This window comes from Phoxinus phoxinus (genome assembly GCF_949152265.1).
Source record: "Phoxinus phoxinus genome assembly, chromosome: 11".
Classification (NCBI taxonomy): domain Eukaryota; kingdom Metazoa; phylum Chordata; class Actinopteri; order Cypriniformes; family Leuciscidae; genus Phoxinus; species Phoxinus phoxinus.
Window position 1 is genome coordinate 4,094,603 of NC_136886.1, and position 12,525 is coordinate 4,107,127.

Consider the following 12,525-nt stretch of genomic DNA (forward strand, 5'->3'; position numbering starts at 1 on the left):
TCTCTACATCTTTGTCTGACTCCTTGTAACATTAAAGGCAGAACAGTTTCTGTCATTTTAGTGTGTGTGTGTGTGAGGTAATCGCAGCTGTAACACACACCAGCTCTTGAAACCCCGCCCTCTGCAGCAGCTCATTTGCATTTAAAGGGCCAGGCACAAAACGGTGCGTTTTTACAAAACCTCAAAAAGTGAAAACTTTAACATGCTATATAAAAATATGTGTGTGGTATTTTGTGCTAAAACTTAACACACACACTCTGGGGACATCAGAGATATATTTTACATCTTCTGAAAATGGCATTTTACCATCCCTTTAATTTGTGTAAAAAGTCTACAATTGAATTTTAAATAGTCGAATTAATTCTAGATTAGAAGTATTTTTTCCCACTAAGAATTGCATAACAATCACATTAATCAGACTGACTCAGATTAATATTATGCATAAAAAATTACAATTGGATATAAAAGTAATATAAATAGATAAAGATACCAAGATAAGTTTCATATATTGCAAAGTTAACTTTTTTTTCAAAAGTTAAAAAGCAAGATATATGTATATATTCTTTTAATAGTTCAACAAGTGGTTTGCATCCTGTGTTGAAACCCTGTTCCTGCAGGGTGCAACAAGCAAAATGAGCATAAAATCATGATGAAGGTTAGTTTCTTTTGATTGTGTTTCTTCTAATTTAGTAATTTTTTATATTTCCTATAGCCATGTCCAGTTACTTATACATCGTCAAGTCAGAGTTCCCACTGGTCCTGCAGGCGTTTTTGAAAACAGATACCAGTTCAGGGTAAGTACTTTAGAGTGTCATTGTAGAATGAGAAAATCTTGACCTTCGCTCAACCTGCAATTTCCAGTTAAATGTGAATGAATTGATAGTTCTTCTCTGACTCTGTTACTCCAGCCACTGGTATTGACATGTACTGTCATTATCAGCTGGCGTTGAGGTCAAAGACCTGCGCTCCACTTGGGCAAACACTGAAAAATCTCAACCTGGCATCAAAGGGGAGGTGTGGTGGCTGCTGTTAACTGTGATTGGTCAGTTAATAAGAGAAGGAAGCCTGATTGGCTGACGCTGTCTCTTTCCCACCACACCTCTGTCCTCCTGCGCGTGCCGGCTTCTTTAAACAAGCATGCTGTCATGGCAACCGCTAAACGTGCTGATGTCATTAGACACAACTCGTTTCTCGCATCTGAAAACAAGCGCTTGCTTATAACTTTATTCAGCTGCTTGTGTTCTCAGGTTAAATCCTAGTTTAGCATCTGTTTGATCAAGTTTAATCACTGTGTTGAAAACTGACACATCATAGTGTTTGTAAGAAGCACATAAATGTATTTTGAGTTTATATTAAGAAGTGTTGTCATCTTCATTACTAGGCCTGTGAGTGTCGTTGTTTAAATTCTATGCACAACAAAGCCACATTTTATTTGCAATTCCCTGAAAATGGTTAATCAGCAAGACGTTTAAACATCAAAATCTTATGTAATGTGTATTTCAAAATTACTGGATTAGTTTGAAGGCTTCCAATTAACAGAGTGAAAGTGTAGATGGGCAAGGTGATTTATTTATATGCCAGTGTAAGACTCACACAGGCTTTAGTTCCAGAGGCTTTTCAGTTCTGTATACTGAACACGTCAGCAGTGTTAGAAACTCAGCAGAGATGGAGGCGTGTGCTTCACTGTTAACATTATGCATTGACTGAGAGCTTTTGTATAATTTCAGGACCAGGTGCAGCATGAAGTGACGCTGCTATATGCACACACACACACGCGCTCTCACACACGCGCTCACACACACGCACACACATGCACACACACACACACGCACACACACGCTCTCACACACACGCGCTCACTAACACGCACACACGCACGCACACACGCACGCACGCACACACACAGACACACACACACACACGCGCGCGCTCTCACACACACACACGCGCTCACACACACACACACGCGCGCGCGTGCGCACACACACACACAGACACAATTACATTTAATGCTGAATTATAATTCTAATGTCATATTTTTTGCCAAGATTTCGCATGATCACAGCTTTTTATGCACATATACCAATATAAGATAGAAATCGTTTTTTGCACAGGCAAAAAAGGTGAAAAAATAAAATAATATATTCATAAAATAATGTATAAATATAAGCATTTACATAAAATATGGTACCGGTACACACACAAACACACACACACACACATATATGTACATATATATGTATACCTTATTTTACGTATTTACATGCCTTATTATTTTATGTAAATGTATAAATATATTAAAATTGTGTGGATATGCATTTCCTTTACCAGTATATTGGAAAGTACACTTCTGTACTGCATATCTGTGTTGATTGATAATTTGTTTCTTGCATGTTGCTTTGCAAAAGCCGACATGTAAAGGAGTTAGTTTTACATCTGCACATCTGCAATGCAGGCACTTCTGCTGCAGAGGAATCTTTATGCCTCTAACGATAGCACATCTTATATAATGCCTTTATGATGTTTCATTCCCACGTATACAGTAGTTGTGTACACACAGTGTTGGAATACTGGGAGAGTGGAGAGGGTCTGGAAATAGAGCAGTCTCAAACAAGGTCTGGACTTCACATACTGCGCAACACCTTGTGACTCGGTGTGTGTGTCCTCGTGTTCACAGTGTGGCGGATACTTGAGTCCAGGAGCGGGAACTGTGCCATGTTGCAGTCAGCTTTCAACTATTTAGATGGTCTGTGTCGCTAGCGGCTTCAGCAAACACAACATGCCTTCTCATAAATCACACGAATTGCAAACTCGGTCTGAAATCGGATGGAGTTAGACAGGTCGATTCTGCAATAGTGTAGATGTTTTCTACCGCCGCACAAGTGAAGTTGCTCAAGCTGGTTTGTCAGATAGGCAGAGCAGCAGAAATGGAGACCAGAAGAATGACTGGCTTTAAAATAGGCACAGAAAGTTAAGAATAAATGTAGTTGCATTTTGGCTGGTTTGTTTAGTTACTTGTTCATGCTTTATTTACAGCTCCAACTAAACCAGAGAGCATAATCTCTCATTTCACCAGCAACAAATAGCAATGAAAATATATCACGTCCCTTAAAGTTGCACTCAGGATATTATTTTTTTGGTTTTGTTTTGGTGTTGACAGTTTGGATAATTTTTTTCCCCATGTTTTTAAAAAGAGTCTCTCATGCTCACCAAAGCTGCAGTTATTTAACCAAAAAATACAGAAATATTATTACCATTTAAAATAACTGTTTTACAATTAAATATATGTTGAAATGTAATTGATTCCTGTGAATTTTCAGCATCATTACTCCAGTCTTCAGTGTCACATGATCCTTCAGAAATCATTGTAATATGCTGGTTTGCTGCTAAAGAAACATTTGGTTTTGGTTTTAACAGTCGCACTGCTTAACATTTTTGTGGAAAACGTTATGCATTTATTATTTAATAGAAAGTTTAAAAAACAGCATTTATTTAAAATAGAAATCCCTTATAACATCATAACATCTTTACTGTCACTTTTGATAAATGTAACACATTTTTGGTCAATTAATTATTTTTTTTACTTTTCAAAGTATCAGATCCCTTTTTTATTTTTGTAACTTTTATAATGAGCAAATAAATGCACATTTCAATTATTAATAAAAGAGGATATTGTTTCTGTATTTTAAAATGGCCACATATAGTGAAGATTATGACCAGACAAAGAGTCAGTTTATCTTTCATGTAACGGTAAATCAGTGATGCTCATTAACACTGTTACACTTCTGGCCTGGTTTCACAGACAGGGTTTAGACCGGGTTTAAGCTTTTATAAATGTGCCATAGAAAAAACATTACTGCTGAGACAAAAGTATTGAGACAAAACAATGGCATTGACATATTTTAAGATATGTAGTGCAAGTTGCTTTCAGTTAAAACTGCTCATACATGCATTTCATTCCGGTACTATAGCTTAAGCCTTGTCTGTGAAACCGGGGGTTAAAGTTTTAAAAGCAAATATGGTTTGAATTCACAATCAAACCAAACACCAATCACCATAAAAGTATTTACAGAATTATGCCAAATCTTGATGTTTTACAGTAATTTGCCCTTACCACACACACTGTAAAAAGTGTTCACTTTCACAGTTCACTTACTTAATTTTTTTTAGTAAACACGCTGCCTTCAATTTATTAAGTAAATAAACGTAATGCTTAAAAAAAAAAAAAAGTTCTGTGAACTTATCCCCCCCCCGATTAAGCAGGAAGTTTATTTACTTAATAATTTTAAGGCAACGGGTTTCCACATTTTTTTTAAGTTGAGTCAATTGATCACTTTTAACAGTGTAAAATAACCTTGCCTGAACTGATTTGACTGAAAATGAAGTTGCATTAGAATTGGACATTTTTTGAACTCACAGTCTCTGTTTCTGTAGGGATTGGTATCTCAATGGCAACTACTTGGTGGTGCTCGTGTCATTCTCTGTCATCCTGCCTTTGGCTCTAATGAAACAGCTGGGTGAGTCGATCATTTCTACTTCAATCTATCTCATCTCTCTCTTCTCCTCACGAAAGTGGGTTTCATCAGCCCGCCGCGTGTACGTTTGACCCAGTTGAATGGACCGTTCATATTACAGAGCACAAGTTCAAGCACTTTAAAAGCACATTCTGTTCTCATATGAAGCAATAAGTTAAACCAATAAATAACCAAAGTAACGGCAAATGGGTTTTCCTGAGAGCAAAAGTGTTTTAACCGTGCACAGTTGTTTTAGTAATTGAATCAAGTTGACCTTGTCAGTATTTCTGTCTGGTAAGCTCTGTCAGCAGAGATTAGCTTCTGAGATGAGCGATAACTCACTGCGCTTTTCTTAGCACATGCATTTATAGTTGCAGGGATTCAGGCTTGAATGCATGTAAAGCAGCATGTCGATTGACAAAAGCACTGTGACGGCATATTGACGCGCTTCGCTATATTTATATTTTCAGGTTACCTGGGTTATTCCAGTGGTTTTTCACTCAGCTGCATGGTCTTCTTCCTTAGTGCAGTAAGTATTTGCCATCATCAGATATTATTAGAGTCAATATGAAAACAACATTCACCTTGTCTTATTCATCAATGCATGTTATTCCAAAGAAAAAAAAAGTATCATGACATTCATAAATCAATTATTTGGCACAAAAAATATACAAAAAACTCACTACCATCCTGTCCCTGTATCTTATACTTATAAACATATTTCAGAGCGTGTTGATTCACATAACAGTTCGCCCACACACTTTTCCCAGAGGTATTTTAGAGGAAGGAATATTATATCATATGTACAAAGCAATGGTGGTTAATGAAATACTGACTCAGCCTGACTTTAGAAGAAGATGACTGAGGCTTTTAATTGGTTGTAATTGATTCAATTCTCTCGGGATAAATATTTTCTATAATGTTTCACAAGTATAATGTTTGTCAAGGGGTGTTCGGATATAAATGTTTTCTGTTTTTGCTATTTGACCTACTGGTAGGGATCATTATTTTTAACCCATTGAGGCTTTATTTGTCTATATGTCTTTTTAGCCAACAAGACATTGTTAGTGTTAGTGATGGGCCTGAGTATTAAGAAATGACACAACTGTCAATCATGTAACACAATAATTACATGGCTTTTTTCAACTTCAAAACATTGATCACAAAATATTTGTATTTATTTTGTTGTCATTTTTGTAGTCTGTTTGATTTGACGCAATTATATTATAGTTATACACACTGGTCATACTCAGCTTCTCGGGTGATTTATAAGTTGAGTAGTCGCCTACACAAAATAGGCAAAATGCCCATGTGTATTTTCCATTTTCACTTCTATAATGTTGAGGTAAACTCAGAGATGAAGGAGAGCAGGATCCAATGGAAGATAAACTTTAAGAACAATAATGGTTACAATAAAAGAACACAAAAAACAAGGTACACAAGAAAACCTGACCTGACAATACAGACCAGAGAATGAACTCTAGAAACTCAAGGGCTTAAAACACACTGGGGTAAATTGGATAACAAAACACACTTGGGAAGACCATCACGAGGGACCAATCATAAAGAAGGACTACAAAACTAACAGAGGAAACAGACTTTAAAAGTCCAAACAAAAGAGAGAATGTGACAACTCCATCCTCTGTCCCTGTCTTTATTTTTAGGTCATCTATAAGAAGTTCCAGATCCTGTGCCCGTTCGAGGAGTTCTCGGCCAATAGCACGCTGGCTCACGCACATTCAAACGTAACCGTTAACCACGCCCACAGCTACCATAACGGACATGTGATGGAGGATGACTCCCTCTGCAGCCCGCAGATGTTCACCGTGAACTCACAGGTATTGTATAGTTCAATGTCACACGGAAAGAAAAGCACATTTTTGTTTGTGCCTTTACATTCAGACTCATAATTAAATAATTGACAGACTGAGCTCTGTAGACGCTCATTTTCTCTACTGTGGATTTGTTAGGAACTTTTTTTGAATAGAGCAAAAAAAATAATATATATTCTCAGTGTAAAATGTCCTTCAACTAATATTAATTTCTTGTCTATTGAACTGTAGTAAAATATCAATATCAGATTTGCAATCGTGGTAATATTCTTGCTCGTATAACTATCCTGTTACGAATATTAAAAACAAGAACTCATACAGGGAGATTTTTCATCCCATATCTTGAATTTTGGGGGCATTTTTATTAATTTTCATGTGAAACATAGCAAAGGTGTTTGAGAATTCACTAAAACAACACTGTCTGTTGAACAGACTGCATACACCATCCCCATTCTGGCCTTTGCTTTCGTCTGCCACCCTGAGGTGCTACCCATCTACACTGAGCTGCGCAAGTAAGTCCACTGCACTAAAGCAGCACTTGTAACTGTATTCTGTGTTTTGTGCAAATAGATTGAAAATGAATCTCATACTTTTCTCCCGGCAGCCCAACTCAGAAGAAGATGCAGCACGTTTCCAACATTTCCATCCTGATCATGTACACCATGTACTTCCTAGCTGCTCTCTTTGGGTACCTAACATTTTTCAGTAAGTTTAACACTTTTACATTTACGTTTCACATTACGAGTGCTTTGCTTACCTGGCAGTTCTTGTATTTGGTCCATGTTTGCACTGAATTTTATGAATTGCATGTTAAATTAAAAACAGTCAAGCTTTTGTTAGCCAGTGCAACACATAGATCATTATCTGATTTGCATAGTTCCTTAATGAGTCAGACCCAAAAACAACAAAGATAGCGGCTGTAAAAATAAATTCTATCAAAAATCATTTTGCTCCATATTGCTGTTTTTGAATGCAAGAACATGTCCTGTTTGTTTGCAGATTTCACTTTTTTATATAATAGATTTGACTAGATGTCATCTGATTCTACTTTAATCGTTTTCCCTGGTTTTGTATAAGAGTCTTGAGAAGCTTGTTTTTAAGGTGCAGTGTAAAATAAACATGATTATTATCTCAATGCTTGAACATTGAGATGAGATCGTTCTAAAATATTTGAATCAGAATGTACCGCTCAGCATGTAAAACCATGCAAACTAAGTTGACAAATTCCTTTATTTTTCTGCAGCTAACGTTGAGCCTGAGCTTCTGCACACCTACAGCAGGATCGACCCCTACGACACTCTCATCCTCTGTGTGCGTTTGGCCGTGCTCACCGCCGTCACCCTGACCGTGCCCATCGTTCTGTTCCCAGTGAGTTTCACATGTGCATATCTTATATAGAGATTGTGCTATACTGTTTTTACCACAATATATCTAAAGTATGAAAAGCAAAAACCCTAGCCTGCTGTGTAAACTGTAATGCGGGTGGGCACTTCTTTGATTATAACAAGAGCGATGATAATTTTGACCCTTTGCAATGTGCCACTAATGCCCATACAACCAAGAACTTCCTTTCGGTTTTGAAGCATTTCATTCCCTTGATTATCAAAATCAATTCTACAAGGTTATGCATTCCTGTAGCTTAAACATTAGAGCGTGGCGCTAGCAACGCCAAGGTCATGGGTTCGATTCCCAGGGAAAGCAAGTTCTGATAAAATGTAAATGTCTATCGCTTTGGATAAAAGCTTCTGCCAAATCCATAAAATGTAATACAGTGGTTCTCAAACAGGGGTCAGGGGTCAGGACCCACTAGGGGGCCTCAGCACACTTCCATGGCTTCTGCAAAAGGCTTTGAAATGAGACAAAATAAGTTTTAAGAGAAAGCAGCTAAAAATCAAGACATAAACAGACATCATATTTCTTCATTTAACTTGTTCCCATTTGTAATATTTATTTAAGAACCATGGGGTTCCGTCTTGGAAAACCTGTACATATAAGGGAATTTTAAAAGGAATTTTGAAAAGTCACGCAAATTAATAAAATCAAAGGAATAAAAAGTCAAGGAAATTAGTTATTCTAGTTATGTCAAGCTCTAAAATATTTGATCAGGTATAAATAGCTGAGAAACAGCTATTTATGAAAAAAAAAAAACTTGTAATCTTTCAAATCACCTGTAATCACAAATGGCTTGAAACTACTGTAATTATGGAATTAAATTGTTTTAATTTGAATTATATATAATTATTTTAATATATTGCCACACCTAGTTTCTGTAAATAAAGGAAGTAGTCAAAACCGTTGAGAACCACTGACGTAATATAGGGACCATTTTGGGTTGAATAATACAGCAAAAATAACTATATTGTGACATATACCATTATTGTTATATAAAATGACTCATGCTGCCCACTCTACAGAGGCATATTGGAAAGAGTAGAGAGATTCAGCTTGCTGTACAGAATTGAGGTGTACAGGCGATCAAATGTTGCTTAAAGTCCCTTCAGTCATTAAAGGACAATTCCGGCGCAAAAGTAACCTAGGGGTTAATAACTCATGAGTACGAGTCGACCGTTCTCTGGGATGTGTTTTCATGATAATCGAATGTACCCAGTTTTATCTCTAAAAACTGATTAGCTTATAACGCTAGTATATGGGGCATAGAATAAGTAAAAAGAAATCGCTAGTTAATACCACTAACAAGGCTCAAAATAGCCTCACACTAACACGGTAGCATAATGAGGGTCCCTACATGCAAACCAAAGCATTGAGAACTTTGTAAGTGACGTGTACACACAATTTAATAAGAAAATACTTTATAAAGACAGTACACGTCACGTATACAGGCAGGAGCCATCTTTGGAAAACAGTCTCGACTAGTCGAACCCAGTAGCGGCGCCAGGATTTTGATTGTAGGTGGGCCTCCAGAAAACTGGATGGGCCAGTTAAAATAAGCCAAATAGTCCCCTTCATCTCCGTTTCAGCGCTTTTCTGAGGACAGCGACCACGTAGCCTACCTACGCAACACGTTCTAATGAAAGTGCGTATGATCGTATCTATACCACGAATTGTATTTCTCGTGTCATTTATACGCCAAAAATGTTTTTGTTTTTTTTGCCTGCATGACACACAGTTTTCGCGTGCATATGGTACGCACTTTATGGCGTGTAATAGGCAGGCACTCCGCACCCCTAATCCTACCCAAGGGGTTTACAGTGCGTATATGCACGCAAAAACATGATTAAATGGCATGAGAAATAAAACTCTCTTGTGTCGCTGTCCTCTTGTCTTGGCAGTAAACATAACTTCATTGATCTCTTTTGAACGTTCAATAGGCTACACAAAAAGACTGAAACGGAATTATATATTTGGAGGGTCTGTTTCTCTCTCTCCATTTATTTACCAATCATCTTTCTTATAAATTCAGAATGACAGAAGAACATATCGTCGACATGAAATAACAGCAGCATTGAAACTGACACAGCTGCTAAACACAAACAGCAGGAAAAAACGATCAAAAATGATTTTAATCTATGTTTCATAAAATAATTGCCTAGATTTAATAAATGAGAAGCAAATATAGCCGACAATGTAATCAAGACGAGGTGCCGGCGCGACATTGGATTGCACATTAACTGGAGCGTGTCTCATAAAATGTTTTTTTTTTACTTCACAGGCATTCTATATCCTAAATAGACTAGCTATAAAGCTTGAAATTCAAATTCGATACAAATCAATGCACAACTATTCAATACGAATAGAAACAGACTCTCTTAATCCAAATGTGCATTTCTCTAGGCCTAGGCGCATTCACTGCTATATTATTCTATTTATTAAACGTGTAGAATACTTTTCCAAACCGTTACATACAATATTATAAATATTATATTATTATAAATTCAGAAATTCATGAGATAAAAAACAAACATATTTGAATAACTTTTAAAATGAGGTGAAGTTGAACATGGAGCAGTTTTTCCCGTGTACGGGGATGGAAAACCCGGAGTGGAGTCAGAGCTGAGTGATTACAGAACGCTTAGAGTGGAGAGAGGAAAGTGTTTTCGCTCCACTCCAGGCTTTGATCACATCCCCCTAAGTAATGTAAATAGGCTACACTTCATCTTTCCTTAATTTAAGACCTATTCAAACTGAAATTAAGACATTTATTACACTATTTGAGAAACGTAAGCATATTTACGGCCTTAAAATTATGAAAAGTGAATAAAAAAAATGAGGACAGGCGGGAACCCTGCAATTAACAGAAATCCGTCGTAGCGGCGGAGAACTTTAATCCCTGATACAGACAGCCTTTGCGGGCGGCCTAACCTTACTTGCCTTGCTGGTGTGAGGGGGTGGCTACTGGAGGACTTGTTGGGGAAAGGGCGGCCGAGCAGGACGGAGTTTCCTCCTCCTGGTCCAGCTCCTCTGAGCATTTTTTGCTGAATTGAAATGAAAATAAGCTGCTTTGTTTTGTTTTGCGTTTCATATTAGCTACTGTATGTGTCTGTCTCATTGAGCTTGCTTGAAAAGCTTTCGCGCTAAAGTCATTCATTTCATTGGATCGCTTGATGGTGACGATGCAGCCTGTGGGCAGGCTTAAGAGTCCACACGTGGGGTAGAAGCCGCTGATTGGCGCTTTCACTCAAAGCTTTCCTCTGGCTGCTTATTGGATGAACTGGGTCAAAATGGGTGGGCCCGGACCTAAAATGGGTGGGCCCAGGCCCACCCGGGCCCAATGGTAGCGCCGCGGCTGGTCGAACCACGAACGCCGTGCTACAGTGAGCTGAACTGTGACTTGAACCTATCGACCAGCTCACTTAGCACAGCGTTCGTGATAAAACTGGGTACATTCGATTATCATGAAAACACATCCCAGAGCAACGGTCGACTCGGTACCCATGTGTTATTAACCCCTAGGTTCATTTTGCGCCGGAATTGACCCTTCGCAGGGAGCTTGATTGACAGGTTATCTGACCAATCATACTTCACCATCAGCCATTTTGTCTGACAAAGCAGTCAGGAGAGTTAGTAGATTAACATGGGAGGATTTGAACTTGAGAAGCAGAGTGTACTGACGCCTTGCCGCGGTTAAAACAACATTCCTTCTGATGTTCATTCATGTTTATTTGATGCTATAAATGAACTAGAAGGAAGAGATGATCGGTTCACGAGCAGCTTCAACTGAGGCGACACAGCGATCTGTCAGACACATTAAAGAGCCACAAAACGCTATTTATTGTTTAAATTTCTATTAAAAAATTACCAAATTTGAAAGGTGAGACTTTGTTTAATATGTTTAATATCAAAAGTAACTGAAAAGTAAGCTGGTCTGTCTTGTCTGTCAGCGTGCAGTCTCCTCTCTGCTCCGCGATGCGTGAGAACATGGTGTGGCGTGAGAGCGGCGTAGCTTGTCGGACATAGCGACACTAACTAAGGGGGGGGCGGTCTTTGCGAACGTTCAATTGTCATTTAAAAATCAAATAAAAATGATCTGCTACTTCTTCTCAAAGGTACGGAGAGCCATTCAAGAGATGGCGTTTCCTAACAAGACCTTCAACTGGATCCGACACGTCGCCATAGCCTTCATTCTCCTGACATTCATCAACATGCTGGTCATCTTTGCCCCAAACATCCTGGGCATCTTTGGCATCATTGGTGAGTCCTTCAATCCTCGCTGGCTCAAGAGCCCAAAACACAAGTGTTCAAACATGTGTCTGAAATGCCAAAGCAGAGACTCAGTTGTTTGTCTTGCTTTCTCAGTATGACTAAGGGACACTGACACTGTCTCTGGCCTTGAGTACAGCTTCAAATGTCTCCGTTGCTTGTTTGAACAGATAATGTTGCCGTTAAATCAATATTTGTGTGTTTATCTCATATTACTGGAAAGAAGGTGAGTGTCAAGGTTCCATGTGATCATAATGAAGAGGAAAACAAAACAGATCAATGATATGAAACTTTTTTTTGTCCAGGTTTCTAAACTAAAATTCATGTAGTATTTTTTTTCATTCTAAAAATGTTTGATGGCGCAAAATAATCTAATTAAAAGGCTAAAATACTTGAAAAAACTATGTTTAAGCATAATATTTTATTATCGTCTAATATGTTTTACGCCAAGTTTACCCAAGGTATAAGTAAAATGTGTGTAATTTAAAAGATTTTTCCTTTCAGATATTAACTAATGAGTC

At 37.9% G+C, this 12,525-nt stretch overlaps 1 protein-coding gene across 3 annotated transcripts in view; it reads left to right on the top strand.

The window, feature by feature from the left end:
- slc38a3b (solute carrier family 38 member 3b) overlaps positions 1-12,525 on the top strand; it is a 29,950-nt gene that overhangs the window by 13,514 nt on the left and 3,911 nt on the right. For all 3 annotated transcript variants that reach the window (XM_079627671.1, XM_079627672.1, XM_079627673.1), the window contains 8 exons: positions 713-794; positions 4,435-4,517; positions 4,985-5,043; positions 6,179-6,352; positions 6,779-6,858; positions 6,951-7,051; positions 7,590-7,714; positions 11,851-11,995. In XM_079627671.1, coding sequence (XP_079483797.1) covers positions 713-794; positions 4,435-4,517; positions 4,985-5,043; positions 6,179-6,352; positions 6,779-6,858; positions 6,951-7,051; positions 7,590-7,714; positions 11,851-11,995 — 849 coding nt within the window. The remainder of the gene's footprint in view (positions 1-712; positions 795-4,434; positions 4,518-4,984; positions 5,044-6,178; positions 6,353-6,778; positions 6,859-6,950; positions 7,052-7,589; positions 7,715-11,850; positions 11,996-12,525) is intronic.